General features: G+C 43.2%; 1 protein-coding gene across 5 annotated transcripts in view; it reads right to left on the bottom strand.

Moving 5' to 3' along the window:
- Positions 1-18,919, bottom strand: part of LOC117519877 (amyloid-beta A4 precursor protein-binding family B member 2) — a 123,867-nt gene that overhangs the window by 27,954 nt on the left and 76,994 nt on the right. For 3 of the 5 annotated variants that reach the window (XM_034181145.1, XM_034181144.1, XM_034181147.1), the window contains one exon: positions 5,103-5,108. The exons of the other annotated variants lie outside the window; for them this stretch is intronic. In XM_034181145.1, coding sequence (XP_034037036.1) covers positions 5,103-5,108 — 6 coding nt within the window. The remainder of the gene's footprint in view (positions 1-5,102; positions 5,109-18,919) is intronic. 5 annotated transcript variants of the gene reach the window in all.

Below are 18,919 nucleotides of genomic sequence, written 5' to 3'. Positions count from 1 at the left end.
GGTGGGCCAGCAGTACCTCCTCTTCAGCGGCCCACACAACACACTATGCCACTGTACTGCCCAACTTTTAATTAATGTGCATACTTAGTCTACTTAAACAGAGTCAAGTTCAAGTAGAATTGAAAGCAATTCTCGCTCTTTCTTCACCGTGACAGTCCAAGCCTCAATCCTCCTGTCCAGCTCACCGTCCAGTATTTTCCTCACCCAGAAATGAGACTACATTCACAAATTGAGATCCTAAGGTGAGCGTTATGCCTTCTGTCCATCTTGTGTTGTCCACTGCACACTTTGTACCCAAACTCTATATGCAGACAAAAAGTAGATTTTTTTTAAACTTAATAATATTTTTATCTCAAGACACTGGAGCTCTGCTCTCATGTTGCTTTAATGCAGGGGTGCCCAAAGTGGGGCCCGCGGGCCAACTTTGGCCCACAGGGACGTTTTGATTGGCCCGCCGGGCCTCAGCTGATAATTCTTTGCACAAGTGCTGACATAATAACTCTTGCTCAGCTGCTAAGCCAACCTGTGTCCCTCCGTACAAAGTGAATGCTTTATATAGGGCTGCATGGACAGTTTCTTCTCAGTCATGGTGTGCTGTTCATACCAAAATGGAAGGTCTTTAAAATATGTATTTTCTGCACCATAAGGCGCGCCGGATTATAAGGCACGCCCTCAATTAGCGGGTACTTAACCCTTACAAAAGGCGCACGCTAAAACATATAGTCTACTCTACAAAAAAAAGGTCACGGAAGCAAAACGGTGAGTTTATTTGAACTTAACAACTTTGAACTACCGATATTTAACAATATGGTACTCACATTATTTTTTATTATGGTTCTGTCACAAATCCATCGAAGTCCTCATCTTCTGTGTCTGAATTGAACAGCTGGGCAATTTCACCATCAAACAAACCAGGTCCCCGCTCATCTTCCCTCTCATCATCGCTATCATTTTTGCCTTCAGCCAAATGGTGACTGTAGAGATGCTTCTCCCGGCTGTTCTCTGTTCAGTTACCCATTGCTCGAGTTGGTCTTCTAGCTGTGGCCACCTCACTTTGTTTCTGCGTTAACTCCGTTTGGTCTTTTTAACTTGGCGCAGTTCATTTTCTTGTTTCCTCTCACAGCTGCTCTATTCCCATGAACAACTGCGTAACTGATAGCCTGCAGTTTGAATTGTGCCTCGTAAGCATGTCTCTTCGCTGGCGCCATTTTCCTGGGTCCTTAGTCAAACAAATGTTGTTTTGCAGGATACCTGTAGTATACGGTAACTACCGGAGGAGTGACGGAGGTAAGTGTACGTACCACGGACTCACGGACTCTTCTCTGATTGGTTTATCGCTGGCATCGTATGTACGCTACGCTACCAGCGTACGTACTTTACGTATTACCTAATGTTCTCCGATTGGTTTATCGCTGCCAGGGTACGTACTCTACGCTGCCAGCGTACGTACTTTACATATTACATCCCTGTGTCAGGTGGAAATGGTCCGAGATTCCGACGGTCAAAGACAAGGTCGGTCGTTTTTACAGATTTTGGAATTCAGTGCGCATATAAGGCGCACCGGATTATAGGCCGATTTTTGTGAAAATTTAAGGCTTTTAGGTGCGCCTTATGGTGCGGAAAATACTGTACATTATTTTAACACAGTGGGTATGTCACACTCTTGTGTGTTCTATTTCTATTTTCAAATATGTTTTTAAAAATTTTATATTACAAAATATATATTTTACTTATTTGGGAAGATTTCCCATGAACCTTTGCGCTGGCAGCATCAATTTCGTGGTCTTAAACCAGTAGACATGGAGCACCAAAGGAAGTGGCATACGGACAAGAGGCATTATAAACAAACATGGGAGGAAAAATATTTTTTCACAGACATTAATTGTAGGCCGGGTTGTCTCATTTGTAATCAGTCTGTGGCTTTACAAAAGGAGTATAACATACATCGCCATTATGAGACAAAACATGCAGCTTTTTCAACGTACCAAGGAGATGCACGTAAGAAGAAGGCTAGTGACTTATTAGCAAAACTTCATTCACAACAAAGTGCCCTAGCACGGCCATCCTCTGTCCAGGACAGCGTGACCCAGGCCAGCTATGAAATCTCAGCCCTTATTGCCAAGACTGGAAGATCATTTTCAACAGGCGAGTTTGTCAAAGACTGTCTGTCCACAGCGGCGTTACTTGTGTGTCCATCCCAGGCAAGGCTCTTCTCTCAAATCAGCCTCTCCCGCAACACGGTGACACGCCGTATTGAAGACATGAGCCGGGATATTAAGGAACAACTTAAAGCAAAAACACGCAGATTTTCAGTTTTTTCACTGGCGTGTGATGAGAGCACGGATATTTCTGATTCAGCACAGCTTTTAGTTTTTATCCGAGGAGTGAGTGACAGCATGGAAATCTCTCAAGAGCTGACTGGAATAGAGACGCTGCATGGGACGACTAAAAGCGAGGACTTGTTTGCGGCTGTTGAACGAGTATTGGACAAGTACAGTTTGAGCTGGGACAAAATGGTTGGGATCACAACGGACGGTGCCCCTGCAATGATTGGCAAAAAAGCAGATCTTGCCACACTGGTGTCTCAAAAGGTTGCCGAATGTAGAGGTAAGCTGACCCAATACCACTGTATCCTGCACCAAGAACAGCTGTGTGCCAAATCAATCGGGCTTGGAGACGTTGTGTGTGACGTCATTAAAATCATAAACTGCATACGCTCAAAAGCTCTTTCACACCGCCAGTTCAGAGCTCTTTTGGACAAGGTCAATGCTCAATACAGAGATGTGTTGTACCACCAAGAAGTTCGCTGGCTTAGCAAAGGGAAAGTGCTCAAAAGATTTTTTGAGCTGCGCCATCTCATCGCAGACTTTCTGATGACCAAGGACAGTAACATCCAAGTTCCTACAGAAGACAGTTGGATTTGTGACATGGCTTTCATGGTGGACATTATGGACCTGCTTAACTCACTGAATGTTCAGCTTCAAGGCAAGGAGCAGATTATCAGCGAGCTTTATGATCAAGTCAAGGCCTTTCAAATGAAGCTGGGGCTACTCTCTCGACATCTGTCAGCAGGTAAGACTATGCTGTATACATGTATATAATGGTCTGTATTTATACTTGATGTAAGTACGTGCATGTCATGTCTGTGCTCCAATGTACATCTGAGTTCTCCGTGGTGTGGGAGACGCTTAGTATAGATGCGTTTTTCACTTGAAATGCACTGTTGCATTTACTGTTGTGAGCTTATGTGGCAGTTGTGCTGATAATTGTAGTGAAAACTTAGGCTGTTTATTTGTTTCCAGGAAACGTGACTCACTTCCCTAGTCTGAGAGAAGTAAACCTGGTTGAGGAGAAGCTGCGTGAATATGCAGGACTTGTCAGCATATATGGAATTATGGAGATATGGAATTGTTCTCACAACCCTTCAGTGTTAGCCCAGACTCTGTCCCAGACCACCTTCAGATGGAGTTAATTGACTTTCAGTGTGATACTGAGCTAAAAAATAAATTCATGTCACTGAGTCTTAAGGATTTCTACACACAGATCTCACTACAAAAATACCCACACATTAAGAAACATGCACAGGTGATGCTTTCACTGTTTGGCAGCACTTACATTTGTGAACAGACCTTTAGTGTGATGAACCTAAACAAGTCCAGGCTCAGAGGTACCCTGACTGACTCACACCTGGATGACATACTTACCTTGGCAGTTAGCCAGCTCCAACCAAACATTGAGAGGCTAATATTGTGCAAAGATCAGCTTCATGTGTCTCACTAGTCACTAGTGAGACACATGAAGCTGAACTAAAGTTGAACTAAAGCTGAACTAAAGTTTGAGTTTGCAGTTTGAGATTGAGTTTGCAGTATTTTGTTATGTTTGTTGTGTTGCATTTGCTTTGCACTTAGTTGAAAAATTAAACATTCATTCCTTTATGTTAATTAAAGCAACGCTGTTACATATATTTCTGCATCATGAGTAAAATTGCTATATTTGGCCCGCGGCCCATTGTCACATTTTCATTTTGGCCCTTGGAGGCAAAACGTTTGGGCAGCCCTGCTTTAATGTGTGTCAAAAAGGGTTCCGGAAACATAGAAGATGCTGATGTAGTTTACAAGCAGAATAGATAACTTAAAGCCCCCGTCAGTATAAGACAGCATGCTATTTTGTTACGTGCCACTTTTCCAAATACAGCAAGTGAGTGTTCTCACGCCACTGCAGTGACACACGTACACGTATGCAGAAGAAGAGAGATGTGTGCCCCAATGCCTGAAGAAACAACATGAGAACTTCACAGTGGTGCCACATGGCAGAGATAAATGAGGAGGAGGGTGAGACTGAAAGAGAGAGAGAGAGAGAGGAAGCTCCACAGACATGAAAACTTTGCACCAAAAGTGTGTGGGAGATGAGGCACGATTGTCAGTATGAGATACCAAACACGTGAGCACAAACATGAATCTGGCAACATCTTTTCTTCATTAACAGTTGAGGCGAGCTGCAGAACAATGCAGGGTGAAATGGGGATTAAGGTTAAGCCATGTGGGCGATGGAGTCTGGGGACGCAGCTGAAGCCTCGTACATGCAAATAACCGTACACACAAACAGCAAAACAGCCTGCATTCATCACAGCGAGCTCTTTGTGTTTACGACTCCATTATCCACTCTGCGTCCTCTGTTTAATTGTGCGCTCACATTTTGGGTCGATAATTCTGCCCGCCCATGGCCAGGAAGGAAAACGTGATGGGACGTGTGTGTGTGTGTGTGTGTGTGCATCCAGTACGAGTTGTTCAGGGACATTTGTGCAGTGTGTCACCAAAGCAGCACGCGTGGTCTCACATGAGTACAGTCAATGGTCCTTTTACAGCTTCTGTACAACCTCTTAGGGATCAGAAGACAATAAAACGGCACGCAAGGTTTCACAGGAAATAGCCTGTGGTCTGTTTGATTCACTGATGATTTAACACCAGCGATTTCCACAAGTATCTGCACACCCTTTAAAGAGCGAGTCAGACTCTGAGTGAGCCAGAGATGTGTTCACACTGGGGATGGATGATTACTGAAATCCAACAATGAAGCACAATCACAGCACAAAGAACAGTTACCTTTCTCTGGATCCATGCACGCAGAGCGGGAGGGAGGCCAAAGGGACACAGATGAGGAAAGGAAGCAGAAACAAGGAAACTTTAGTTTGATGAGCAGTTTAGTAAGGAACACAGAATTAGACAAGAACATGGAAGTATTAGAACAACCGTATTACAGCAAAACATGAAAAGGTTACAAACAAATAACTGCAGGTTCAGCAGAGAAGTTAATACATACGAGGTCTGTCAATAAAGTAAGGGTCCTTTTTATTTTTTTCAAAAACTATATGGATTTCATTCATATGTTTTTACGTCAGACATGCTTGAACCCTCGTGCGCATGCGTGAGTTTTTCCACGCCTGTCGGTGACGTCATTCGCCTGTGAGCACTCCTTGTGGGAGGAGTCGTCCAGCCCCTCGTCAGAATTCCTTTGTCTGAGAAGTTGCTGAGAGACTGGCGCGTTGTTTGATCAAAATTTTTTCTAAACCTGTGAGACACATCGAAGTGGACACGGTTCGAAAAGTTAAGCTGGTTTTCAGTGAAAATTTTAACGGCTGATGAGAGATTTTGAGGTGATTCTGTCGCTTTAAGGACTTCCCACGGTGCGAGACGTCGCTCAGCGCTCTCGGCCGCCGTCGTCAGCCTGTTCAAGCTGAAAACCTCCACATTTCAGGCTCTATTGATCCAGGACGTCGTGAGAGAACAGAGAAGTTTCAGAAGAAGTCAGTTTCAGCATTTTATCCGGATATTCCACTGTTAAAGGAGATTTTTTTTAATGAAAGACATGCGGACAGATCCACGCGTCGGGACGCAGCCGACGCGGTGCAGCAGCACAGGAAAAACACCTCCATGTTGATAACCATTTGTAAAATCCAGGCGGCTTTTGATGGCTTTCAGTGGAGTGAGTATATGAGAAATTGTTTAACAGGCAGGACATGTTCCAACTTGTCCTTAAGGCTTTCAACAGAGGTGTTTTTCCTGTGGCGGAGCGTCGCGGCGGCTGCGTCCTGACGCGCGGACCCGTCCGCACGTCTTTCATTAAAAAAATCTCCTTTAACAGTGGAATATCCGGATAAAATGCTGAAACCGACTTCTTCTGAAACTTCTCTGTTCTCTCACGACGTCCTGGATCAATAGAGCCTGAAATGTGGAGGTTTTCAGCTTGAACAGGCTGACGACGGCGGCTGAGAGCGCTGAGCGACGTCTCGCACCGTGGGAAGTCCTTAAAGCGACAGAATCACCTCAAAATCTCTCATCAGCCGTTACAATTTTCACTGAAAACCAGCTTAATTTTTCGAACCGTGTCCACTTCGATGTGTCTCACAGGTTTAGAAAAAATTTTGATCAAACAAAGCGCCAGTCTCTCAGCAACTTCTCAGACAAAGGAATTCCGACGAGGGGCTGGACGACTCCTCCCACAAGGAGTGCTCACAGGCGAATGACGTCACCGACAGGCGTGGAAAAACCCACGCATGCGCACGAGGGTTCAAGCATGTCTGACGTAAAAACATATGAATGAAATCCATATAGTTTTTGAAAAAAATAAAAAGGACCGTAACTTTATTGACAGCCCTCGTATATTGGATCAGAAATAGACACAATGCTGTTTGACCTCAATCGCTGTCTTCCCATGAGCCCCTCGTGTCTGTGTGTGTGTGTGCATTCTGTGTACTTTTCACTGTAGTGGTTTGTGTTGCATTCTCCTAGGCTGAAACCTAGAAATCGCAGCATTTGCAACCAGTATGCATTCAAGTCGCATAAACGTGGACTTCTCTATGAAAGGTGCTTTTTTTTATGGTCTTTCACAACATTAAATGTTACACTGGTTCTTGACACTGTTCATTGTTTAATTTAAAATTATTTGAAAACATTTGAGAACACCTAGATGATGAATTGAAGCTTGTGACATATGTAGCCGCTGTCAAACAACAGCTAACCTAGCTAGCTATCACATGAAGATACAGCTCTCAATTGCTGTTAGGATTTGTGTGTGTGTTTGTTTTATTTGTATATTTTTAGGGGTTGGGTTGTATGAATGCGCCAACCCGGAGATACCCGATGCACAACACGGAGGCTGGGCTTGTCAGGTTTGTTAATAATGACGTTTGTCCTAATATATGCAAATATTTATGGCATAGAGACGGACACTGAAAAAACATTTGTGGGTATTTGAAAGAAACAAAAATCAAATATCATGACAGACAACTACAAAAAGGCAGAATTAGATCTTTTTGCTCATGAGGTTAATACCTTAGCATTCCGCTACAGAAAGCCAATGATGAGGACAAATCCAAAGACTGATCAGTGTGTTACCACGAATTTCCACTTCCAATTTTTCTGAAATATTGTCTTGATGTGACCACCACTTTTGAAGTTGTGGGTGGATGAACAGGCAAGACTGCTGCTAATATATCATGAAGATGCAGAACAACCCCTGCCTTGATTTCACACTGCTTAAATAGCATAAAAGAGTTTGACATGCCCCAAAACACATTTGAGCCATGAGTTATAGACAGTGTTTTAGAACGTGAAGATAGGGCCCCCATGCTGCACCACTTGGGCATGTTGTCAAAAATATAATTCATAGGTGTTGTCTGTAATTCCAAATATGTTGAGAGCATCTAACCAATAACTGTTTTTGTTTGTCATTTAGCCTGTGAAAATAGGGCAAAAATATTCAATTACAACCAATGAAGAACTATTTTATTATTGTTGATGCAATAAACACCCACACTAAAAGTGACGGCGCATCCAACTTAGGGCTAAGAAGCTGCATGTCCCAGTTTATTTGGCTTTTTCCTATTAGGAAATCAAAAATTCTAAGTGCCAACATCAAACTGAATGCGGCACGAGTGATCCTTTATATGATGAGACACTAAACCGTCACTATTAAATGATCCAATTCACTGGCACCTCCCCCACAAGCGCACACCCTGGTATTACTGCATCGCTCCCTCTGCTCCTCATTTCACCCCACCTTTCCACCTCCCAAACTCTTTCCTCTCCTTGTGTTTGTCTTCGATCTTTAATCTTCCTTTGGCACCTCTGCTCTCTGCGGCTTGCTTTTTCTACACACCCGGGATTCTCTTTGACAGCAGGAGAAACCCAAGAAAGAAAAAGTGATGGAGCCTAGAATGATTCATCTTGACAGGGTGACTGATGACACATGCACAGCTATGACACTTATGTGCACACACACACAGACACACTAATCATGAGCAGTGGCTGATAAAGAACAGAGGGCTAATTTAGACGTGCTTTGATTCTTTGATAAACTCGTTTGCAGGAAGAAGTGTCTGTGTGACTTAACAAATAAAACAGTTACGCAGCACGGTGTTGCAAGTGGTTGATATGCTTTCCTCCCAAACAGAAGGTCCCTAGTTTACGCCCATCCATGCCCCATTCTCCTTGTGCAACTGGAGTTGTGGCAGGAAGGGCATCCAATGAAAAAACCTGTGGCAAATCAACATGTGGGTCCATAGTGCATCTTCTTTATGTAAAGTGCTGGTATTTATTTATTTTTTTTGGCAGTTTCACATAATAAATGTATGGCACCATTGCAACAAAGGCACACGGCAATATATTACTCCATAGGCTGTTGCAGAATAAATTTGACCCAGATAAAGAGGTTGAGTTTGATGCACAGATGTTCAAACGAGACGAAGAAAAGCTGTTAATATTATAGGAGACCCCAGAAACAAAGAGTGTAGTAGTAGTGGGTGAAATATCCATCAAAGCTGACAAGACAATGAACTTGTGACAAAAAAATGTCTACTTGACTGCTATGGTGGAACAGTAGTACTAGGTTGCAGCTTCTGAAGTCATAATGCATCATATTATCTCAGTCTGATTGCGTCTCAGTTCAGGGGAAGCATCCTTCTAAGGCTGCATTTGGCAACTGCATATATCATAGTGGTTGGACAAGGTTGTCTCTTTTCCAAGGCTCCTTGGAATATAGGAGATGAATGCAGCCTTATTTCTCCTGAAAATGAAGGATACAACCATAGCCTGTATATGTACTGTTCAAAGCTTTATAAGCCGATTCTATTGAAACTGAAAAACATTTTATTGAGTCTTAAAGTAAATAAATACGCAATTGGTCACTGAATCCTTAAACTTTGGACATAATAAACTACATGGTGGATCCTTAATCTCTGGATATAAATAGAAATAAACAAAATCTGTAGTTTTTGTCAAAAGCATTTCCTTTCAGACATTATTGGCATGAACGTCTTTCCATACGTCTGAGCTGAGCTCTTGCAGCTGCACGTCAAGATGTAATTTATAAAGAATACAGCACGTCTCATTTTGGGAGGAAAAAAAAAGTTTTAGTCGATTGTAGTTTCTTGTTTGTATTACAATGTTTGTAAGAGGTGTCATTTTATTTAAAGCGGCAATTTGTTTTGAAGTTATTAATTCCGATCTGACTCTGTCTCAGCAGAGAGCTGCGCAGCGTTTGGAGCTGTGCCAATGGAACGGAGGACGAGTCTCGTTTCTTGACTGCAACAAGACAGACGTCCCAGTTAGTAACTTTAATCCACACAAAAGTGACTCACGATATTTTAATGGCTTTGAGAGGGGTTAAGAGGCAGACTTGCCGTTTCTGAAGAGCAGCGAATCAAAGAACCAACGAGCTAGTGGATCGAAGCATTGCTTCATTGGTTCACGCTTCAAAGTGGTGTCACGCAGCAGAAATGGTTGATTACAGAGCCACTGCAGGGTCTGCAATCAGTGTAGAGGAATGATCATTTTCCCAACAAACACCCTCAAAAACAACGGCTGCTCTGAAGGACCAATAAGGAAATCGTTAAGCAAAAACACTATTGACATCAATGGATCGAGTCATTTCTTAATGATACTCAAAAAGAACCGGTTCTCAATACCCAACCCTACTCACAATACAGAATAAAAACAATACTCCTATTTCGAGTCTCCTTCACACCTTGGCCACACGCCACTAACGAAAGACAACGAAGCCCAAACAAAACAAGAAATCTGGACTTTCGTTGACTTTCGGAGGCATCTTTTTTCCTTCACCCAGCTTTGTTCCTGCAGCTGGTGCTTTGTCAGAATTTTTTAACTGTTGAAAAATCTGAACAAATCCCGATTACAACCTCAGTTTCTTTCTTGGTGGTTTCTTATCATTTGCTTAGTTTTTGTAACAGCGTGTTGTTTGACTTTCGTCCAACTTCATTCGACCTCCCAAGTCCAACGCATTGAACGAAGGTTGACGATATTTGAGCAAATCAATAACTAAACCTTCTTTGAGCTGAACAAAACATCTTTGTATCACTAATGAATGAATCATTCATGTTTGGGACGAAAAAGCAATGTTTTCATAGAGAAGCAATAGTGTTAAGAACGTTTTATCAACTACTTTAACAATTTATTCACATTCAAACCGTTTGTGGCTGGCCTGCATGTGCAGACACGTTGTTGTGAAGACAAACAAAATCTCACACCTGCAAGTACTGCGGACATGAGGACTAGGCTGGCTGTGCTCGGTTTTATACCCGCTTTCGATCACGTCATCGTGAATGTTTCGTTTTGATTTTGTTTAAAGCGTTGAGATCGACGTTCGTTTCAGTTTTCTTTTGTTAGTTTTGTTTTTGTTTAGTTCCTTTCTTTGCTCTTGATTCGCAGGTTTTTCAGTGATGGGAAAGGTGAAGGATCTTTTGTCCACCTTTTTTCGACGATTTGTGATTTTTTGACTTTTTACCCTTCGTCCAGCTATTGTCGTGTGCCATGTGACCGAGCCCTAAGTAACTGCTCGTTTAACATACATATTCCAGATCCTCTGAAGAGACTGAAAATATCCCATCTTTGCTTTACATCATTGGTGCCCAAACCTCACAACCACACAGTAAGTCAGGAAGTACTAGGACCCAAAAGACTTGGACCTTTATTCCATTCAAACATATTGGAATCACCAGACACCTCTGTCCAGCGACTCCATGACTCCATAAGCTCCTCCCAGGTGATTCTCCATCTCAAAGCCTGAGATTCATGACAATAATTTTGTTATAGACTGTGCCTAAATAATTTATTATTTGTATTTTATGTGTTATTTGTACTAATGAATGAATGTATGGTCTCCGACATCCACTTTCCAAATAAGAATAACACCCTTACACCATTATACTAATAATCAAAATATATATCAATTATTTCAAAATGCTCGCCCAACATACACAGTCATTTCTGTACACATTGTGTTAAAACGTCTCTCTTTCTATTTTGAGTCAATTCACGTTCCTTTGGTGATGGAATTTCATTATTTTTTTTCTTCCTCAGAGTCATTTCTAATTCTGCATGACTTCAAAATCTAACTGAATTTGTTATTCGCTTTGGTGGAATTGCATTTTGGAGTCAAGTTGAGAATAGATCTGACCAGTAAATCATCTGCTCCAGTCATCTAATTGCCAACCTGCTGCACGTGTTTTATCACCGGATGAAGAAGCCCACCACACATCAAAATGACTCAACAACAAACTCTCACCGTTGCCATCACAGTCATCTTTGACGGCATGAGAAGAGAAATAAAAAAAAGGGTTTTTTTTTGGCTTACTCCAGTTGTACGGAGCAGTTAACCATGACCCGAGGTAATGAAGGAGACGAGGTACCGCAGAGAGAGTCGGGCCAGAAATCAAACAGCAACCAAAGATGAAAAGCAGACGGACCTGAGAGAGTTCAATTTGGCAGAGAAGTATTGAAAAAGTGGATAAAGGCAAGAAAGCCAAAAAAGTGGAAGAGTTTTTAACATGCAACAACTCATGAAAAAGCTGAAAATGAAAGCGGGTTTATAATTTAAACATGAGATTTGTGTCTTTTTTATGAAGAAATCCTGCACATGCATTAAATCTTCTCTGTAAGTGCACAACTCAGAGAGAATTTATCACATAGCCACAAGAGACAAACAACTCCTCTCTTACTCATCACTACGCTCCTGAGTCAGGTGAACCACTTTGTCCTCCAAAAGGCCCATGCATCTTATTTATGTGAATATGTCAACCAAAAAGATGGTAATAACTGTGCTACGCCAGGATTTATATTTTGTAATGAGTCTCTGGGGTAAAAAAAAGAAGCATTTATACATGTTACTTGTGTGTGAAGCACCTTGAGGCAACTTTGGTGTGATTTGGCGCTATATATATGAAAATAAATTGAAATTGAAATTGTTATACGTATCTGTAAAAAAGCATCACCATTAAAATCTGGTGTTTGGACCACTCGTGTGGCATATTCATAACTGCTTTAAATGGCTTATGTTGTTCTAATGATGTACTGTATGTTTTAGATGCACTTGCTGCGTTCTTTAAGGAACTAAAATGTGATGATACAGCAGGCTCATATACAGTTGTTAGTTGCAGTGCAGCCATTCTACTCTGTGCACACCTGATCCTGTCAGTTACTAGTTATGCAGATTAAGTCCTGAGTAGTACTTGACTTGTAAACTGTGTGAGAAGAAGAGGGTCTGTACCATGTTTCTCCAACTTGAGTTACATCAGGAAGAGCATCCGTCATAAAACTCTACTGGATCCATTGTGCTGACCTCAAGAAAGCCCCATTTGCTTTTGCGTGCATGCCCGTTTTGTGTGTGTGCATATGTGAATGGGTGAATGTGGGGCATCATTATAAAGTGCTTTGAACGTCTGGCTCACATGGAAAAGAGACCATCTGAAATGAAATGATCATATGTCGTTTTTTTCTTGTTATTTGATGTTATGTTACATGTCTTGTCCAAGTAGCCCATTTGCCAAGCAGGTTTTCGGTACCACTTAAGGTGATGAAACAACACTTCAGTGTACCATGGCCTACACAAAAATGTAATCCCAGGGTGGCAGCTGTAGCGAGGTAGGGGTCAATAAAGGATTACACAGAGGTCAAAATTTTTAAATGCTCCAATCATATTGAAAGCTATACCATATTACTTATCTGATCATAACAATTCCAAAAAGGTATAGTTTGGAATAACTATGATGGGATGTTCTGGAGTTATGGGGGTAAAAACAGCAAAAATGGTGACAAAGGTCAGTTTCAGTTTGTACAGGGGTCAAAAGTTAAAACTGCTCCAATTTTGGTAAGAAGTGATGCAAATTATTGTTTGGGTTAATAGTGTTCCATTTATGTCAACCAATAATTTGCATAATTTTTTATTGAAATTGGAGCAACTTTATGGGTCCCTTCACACATAACACGATTGAAGCCAAATAATACACAGTGGAATTGCATGCCATTCCTGAAAAGTCGGCGCCACGTCTAACGCCTTGTACACCTGTCGCTACAACTATTCGCGCACACCAGTGGCCGAAAGATAGAGTGCCCTGTGAGAGCCCATTCAATCCCTCTCGCAGCAGGTGTTGGACAAATTCCAGGTGACACACGAGAACATCCAACACCGCTCGCTGGATACTTAGAAAATCCCATGGTAATGGCAAAAACAAAAACAACAACAACAAAAAACCAAACAAAAGCGCTAACCTCTAAGATCAGAATGCAGAACAGATCTGGTCACTTTTGACCCTCATGAAATGATCCTTTGCTGTATCTCAGTAACTGAGACTACAATCAGAATTTGAGCTAAAATAATAAGAGAACCCAAATTTCCTCCAATGTAACATATTTCTGAAAAATGACTGGAAAATCCAGTTTTCACTTTGACCCTGATTAAACTGTCATTCGAAATGATGAATGCATGTCACGAACGCTACCATTTGTTCTCCTCTGCTGTTCTGCTGTCTCCTTTATGTTCCCGTGTTCTGATGAATTCCTGCCACTTTCTGCAGGTATTTCTGTCACCAGAGCTGCTTGATCCTGATCAGAGAAAACCCAACCACAGTCATCCCTACATGACCCTGCTCAGCGAATGATTCAACACACACACACCATCACATTAATATTATTATTTGTTATGATTACAATTATCATTCTTCTTGTTCTTCTTCTTATTATTATTATTACTGTTGTTAGTTCTCCCTCTTCTTGCTCCATTGTGATAAGCTTCCATACCTACACTCAAAAAAAAATCACTCACTGGATTGGATTTCCATGTAATAAATATATGTAATCCCAATGAAATTAAATTAAGTCATCTTACATGGATGTGCTTTATTTGAGTTGGGGTTACATATATTTATTAGATGGAAATCCTGCTCATAATTGAATTGAATCCATCCAATGACTGATTTTTTTGAGTGTTCACTCAAAAAAATCACTCATTGGATTGGATTTCCATCTAATAAATATATGTAACCACAACTAAAATAAAGCACATCCATGCAAAATGACTTAATTTAATTTAGTTGTGATTACATATATTTATTAGATGAAATCCTGCTCATAACTGAATTGAGTTCATCCAATGAGTGAGTTTTTTGAGTGAACACTCAAAAAATCAGTGATTACTCAATTAGAAAAGTAACTTTGTGAGGGGTTGACAATGGATGAAACTACATTGTGAGTGACTGCAGACAAAAATGAGGATCTAACATTCTCTGTGGGAGACACACACGAGCTGCCCTGGGAGCATGCCAAAATAGCAGAGATGATTGCAACAATACAGCGCTTCTGGAGCAGCCGAGAGAGTCCAGCAGCTGTGGCTCAACTGCTGACCTGTGTGCATACATGGTCAGTGGGCTGGACACACGTGTCTGCGGCAGCAGGGATTATCTTTAATCTTTATATACAAGACCACAGCAGGAGTCCACATGCACAGAGGTGGGCTTCAGCACAGAAGAATAATGACCAGCTCTTCCCACTGGACATTTTACATACGTATTTCATTCTGAGGCTGGCAATCACGCATGACCCGTGCATGATGGTGTCAGCCAGGAGCTCTTTGATGGTGTTGACCACTGGACATATTTCATGTTGTGGGAAATCATTCTATAAGTGGGTGAGTACCATGTTCAGTTTTCTTCCTGTTGAATTTTTCATCTCCATGGAGCCACACTAGGCTTTGGAATTATTATTTATTTGTTGTAGTTGTCATCCTTTTGGCTGCTTCCATTTGTTCAGGGTCACCACAGCGGATACAGCCAGATCCACACTGGTATTTGGCACGTTTTATGCCCAATGCCCTTCCTGATGCAACTCCAGTTTTACCTGGAGAAACACACACAGCGCCTGGTGTACTGAAGCTGTCTCACATCCAAGTACTAACCAGGCCCCACATTGCTTAGCTTCTGAGCTCTGACAGGATCAGGCTCACACAGAGCAGACTGGTGGCTGGCATTATTATTTTATTATTCATTTAATTTTATTTTTATCTACAGAGCTGTTCCTTCCTGGGCACGGCTGGGGGAATTTCCACAGACTCTGTTTACATAACAGCAGCTGAGTACTTTGTACGCAGACATGCTATCATTTCAGCCATGAGTGGTGTTGAATATCCGCATGGCATTCGCTTTGCGCGCAAAACGGCAGATCCTTGAACCTGTGAAGGCTGCGCTTGACATTCACAAGAGTGCCAAGTGGCATTCGATTGGCACTGAAGTGATATGTATGCGGACATCTTTGCCGCAAGTCTGTGTGCTATTTGGATGACATTCGCCCATCGTTCTCACGTCATGCGCTAACATGTGGTTAGTACCAATTCAATGAGATACCAACTGCCTTTTGTCACTTATTTGTGTGTTTGGTCGCAAATTTGCGTCTCCAACTACTCTCCAACAGTCACAGCCCAGTGAGATAGAACCCTGAGATAATGTAGACGAGTGTGTACCCAAGAGTAGTGATTGGAGTGGACTTCTTTGGACATGTTGATGAAAGGAACAGGTGTGATGAGGAGGTGATGATGGATGGATACAGAGTCAAGAAGAGAATTATGCAGATGGTGGCATATTTTGCCAAAAGGATGGAAATGGCTGTGGTGAGTACATATTTTAAGATAAAGGAAGGAGCACAGGTTGATGGATGAGAGTGGATGACGTGCACACAGATGGATTGTGTTGTGTGGGCCGCTGAAGAGGAGGTACTGCTGGCCCACCACCACAAGATGGCGCCCTGCTTGAAGTGCGGGCTTCAAGCACGAGAGGGCGTCGGAGCGACCAGGAGTGACAGCTGTCACTCATCATCCGTACCAGCTGTCACTCATCCACTACTCATCACCACCACCATAAAGGCCGGACTGCAACTCCACCTCCCCGCCGAGAAATCAACTACCAATCAGGTAACTTTCTCTGCTGACTCAAAACATTGAGTAATAATCTGTACTTCTTTGCAGCCGTTTTCCTGTGGTGTGTCCTTATCTGTGGGATTGGCGTTTGGTGTGATCAGCGACGGCTTCGCTTCACACTCCAACCAGATAAGTGGTTAGACAGGAGGTGGAGGTTCTCCCTCCTTTACTGAATACAGACTGTGGGATAACTGAGTGTGCGACCTCACACTCATCTGGACTGTCTCTGTTCTCTGACAGCAGTACTGGGTCTGACTGCTGAAGACAGCGGCCACCTGGGGCGCAGGGCTTGGCGGCTCCGGTGTTCTTCAGCTCCGTTGGCGGTGGAAGCTGTGTGGATCCGGCTTTTCTCTCGCCAGGCGTCTTCTATCGTCGAGCCTGCCCACACGTCACCTGGTGTATGATTGACAGTCACTGTATTGTTATTGTCTGTACGTCGTTGTGTGATTCACAACATTAAATTGTTACTTTTTGGCTTATCCATTGTCCGTTCATTAACGCCCCCTGTTGTGGGTCCGTGTCACGACACATTCACAACAGGATTGTGTCCTGTACTAGTGATGCAACCTAAAAGAGATTGACTGGATGCCTGAGGAGTGGAGAAGATAGATAGACAGATAGATAGACAGACAGACAGATAGATAGATAGATAGATACTTTATTGATCCCAGAGGGAAATTCAAGGCATCCAGCAGCGTACACATTAGACAAGACACACACATTGCACCAGACACACAAAATAGGGTTAAGTAAATAAAAGAAAAATGGACTAATCAATAAAAGCTACTAACTAAAAATAAAAATAAAATTTGTGTGCAAGTGCAACGTCCAGTCTCAGAGAATATGATGGAGGAGTAAATGTAGTAGTGCCTTAGTGAGGAGGTAGCACAGATGTAAACAGTACACAATGTGAACAGTGTAGGCTGTGCAAAGAAGTAAGCCGTGTAAACAGTGTTGGTAGTGCAAAAGAAAGCAATAAAAGGTCAAACAGATGTGTCACAGGATTATTTCTTACTGAGATGGGAAGAGTTGAACAGTCTGATGGCCTGAGGGACAAAAGACTTCCTGAATCTGTCCGTGTGGCAGGACTGGGACAGCAGTCTGCCGCTGAATGAGCTCCTCTGCCTGATGATGGCGCTGTGCAGAGGGTGCTCAACATTGTCCATGATGGCCAGCAGTTTACAGAGGGTCCTTCTCTCTGCCACTGATGTTAGTGTCTCCAGCTCTGTTCCCAGCACTAAACCAGCTTTCCTCACCAGCCTGTCCAGTCGCCCAGCATCCCTCCTCTTCATGCTGCTCCCCCAGCAGACCACCACAGAGAAGAGGACACTGGCTACCACAGACTGGTAGAACATTCGCAGGAGTTTATGGCAGATCCTGAAGGACCCTAACCTCCTCAGGAAGTACAGTCTGCTCTGTACCTTCCTGTAGAGGGTGTCAGTATTGGCTGACCAATCCAACCTATCGTCCATAAGTGTCCCCAGATATGTGTAAGTCTGGACCACCTCCACATCGACCCCCTCAATGGAGACTGGCTGCAGAGTGGGCCCGGACCTTCTGAAGTCCACTACCATCTCCTTTGTTTTGGCAATGTTCAGCTGCAGGTGGTTTGATTTGCACCACTCCACAAAGTCCTGTATCAGGTCCCTGTACTCTCTTTCCTGTCCTTCTCGCACACATCCCACAATAGCAGTGTCGTCTGAAAACTTCTGCATGTGGCACGACTCCGAGTTGTAATTGAAGTCTGATGTGTACAGAGTGAACAGAGCTGGAGAAAGCACAGTTCCTTGTGGTGCTCCAGTGCTGCTGATCACTGTGTCCGAGGTGCAGTGACTGAGTCTGATGTATTGTGGTCTTCCAGTTAGATAATCAGTGATCCAGGTGACCAGATGAGTGTCCACCTCCATCTCCATGAGCTTGTCTCTCAGTAGCAGGGGCTGGATGGGGTTGAAGGCACTGGAGAAGTCAAAAAACATGACCCTCACAGTGCTGTTACCCCTGTCCAGATGAGAGTGGGCCCTGTGAAGGAGGCAGAGGATGGCGTCCTCCACTCCCACCTTCTCCCTGTATGCAAACTGCAGTGGGTCCTCAGCATGTCTGACCTGAGGTCTGAGGACGCTCAGCAGCAGTCGCTCCATAGTCTTCATCACGTGGGATGTCAAAGCGACTGGCCTGTAGTCATTCAGCTCCTTCGGGTGTGCCTTCTTAGGAACTGGAATGACACAGGATGTCTTCCATGTGACTGGGGCCTTTCTGAGACGCAGGCTCAGGCTGAAAACATGCTGGAGGGGCTCCCCCAGTTGGTTGGCGCAGGCCTTAAGCATTCTGGGACACACTTTATCCGGGCCTGCTGCCTTCCTGGGGTGGAGTCTCCTTAGCTTTCTCCTGACCTGGTCTGCCGTGAAGGAGGGAGGACGGTGTGAGAGTGGGTGCTTGTTCCGGCTGACTGTGACGATGATGATGGTGGTGAGGATGGTGAGGGTGAGGACGAGGGCTGATCCACTGTGGGTTTTGGTGCTGACGGTGATGATGATGATGGTGAGGGTGAGGGCTGATCTGCTGGGGGTTTTGATGGTGATGAAGTGATAACTGCTGCGGGAGGGGTTGATGGGGGGTTTGCAGAGGTAGAACAATCAAACCTGTTAAAAAAGTCGTTAAACTG

Source organism: Thalassophryne amazonica, chromosome 11 (genome assembly GCF_902500255.1).
Source record: "Thalassophryne amazonica chromosome 11, fThaAma1.1, whole genome shotgun sequence".
In the NCBI taxonomy this organism is placed as follows: Eukaryota; Metazoa; Chordata; class Actinopteri; order Batrachoidiformes; family Batrachoididae; genus Thalassophryne; species Thalassophryne amazonica.
The sequence above is the reverse complement of the archived record's forward strand: the minus strand, read 5'-3'. Positions and strand labels throughout refer to the sequence as shown.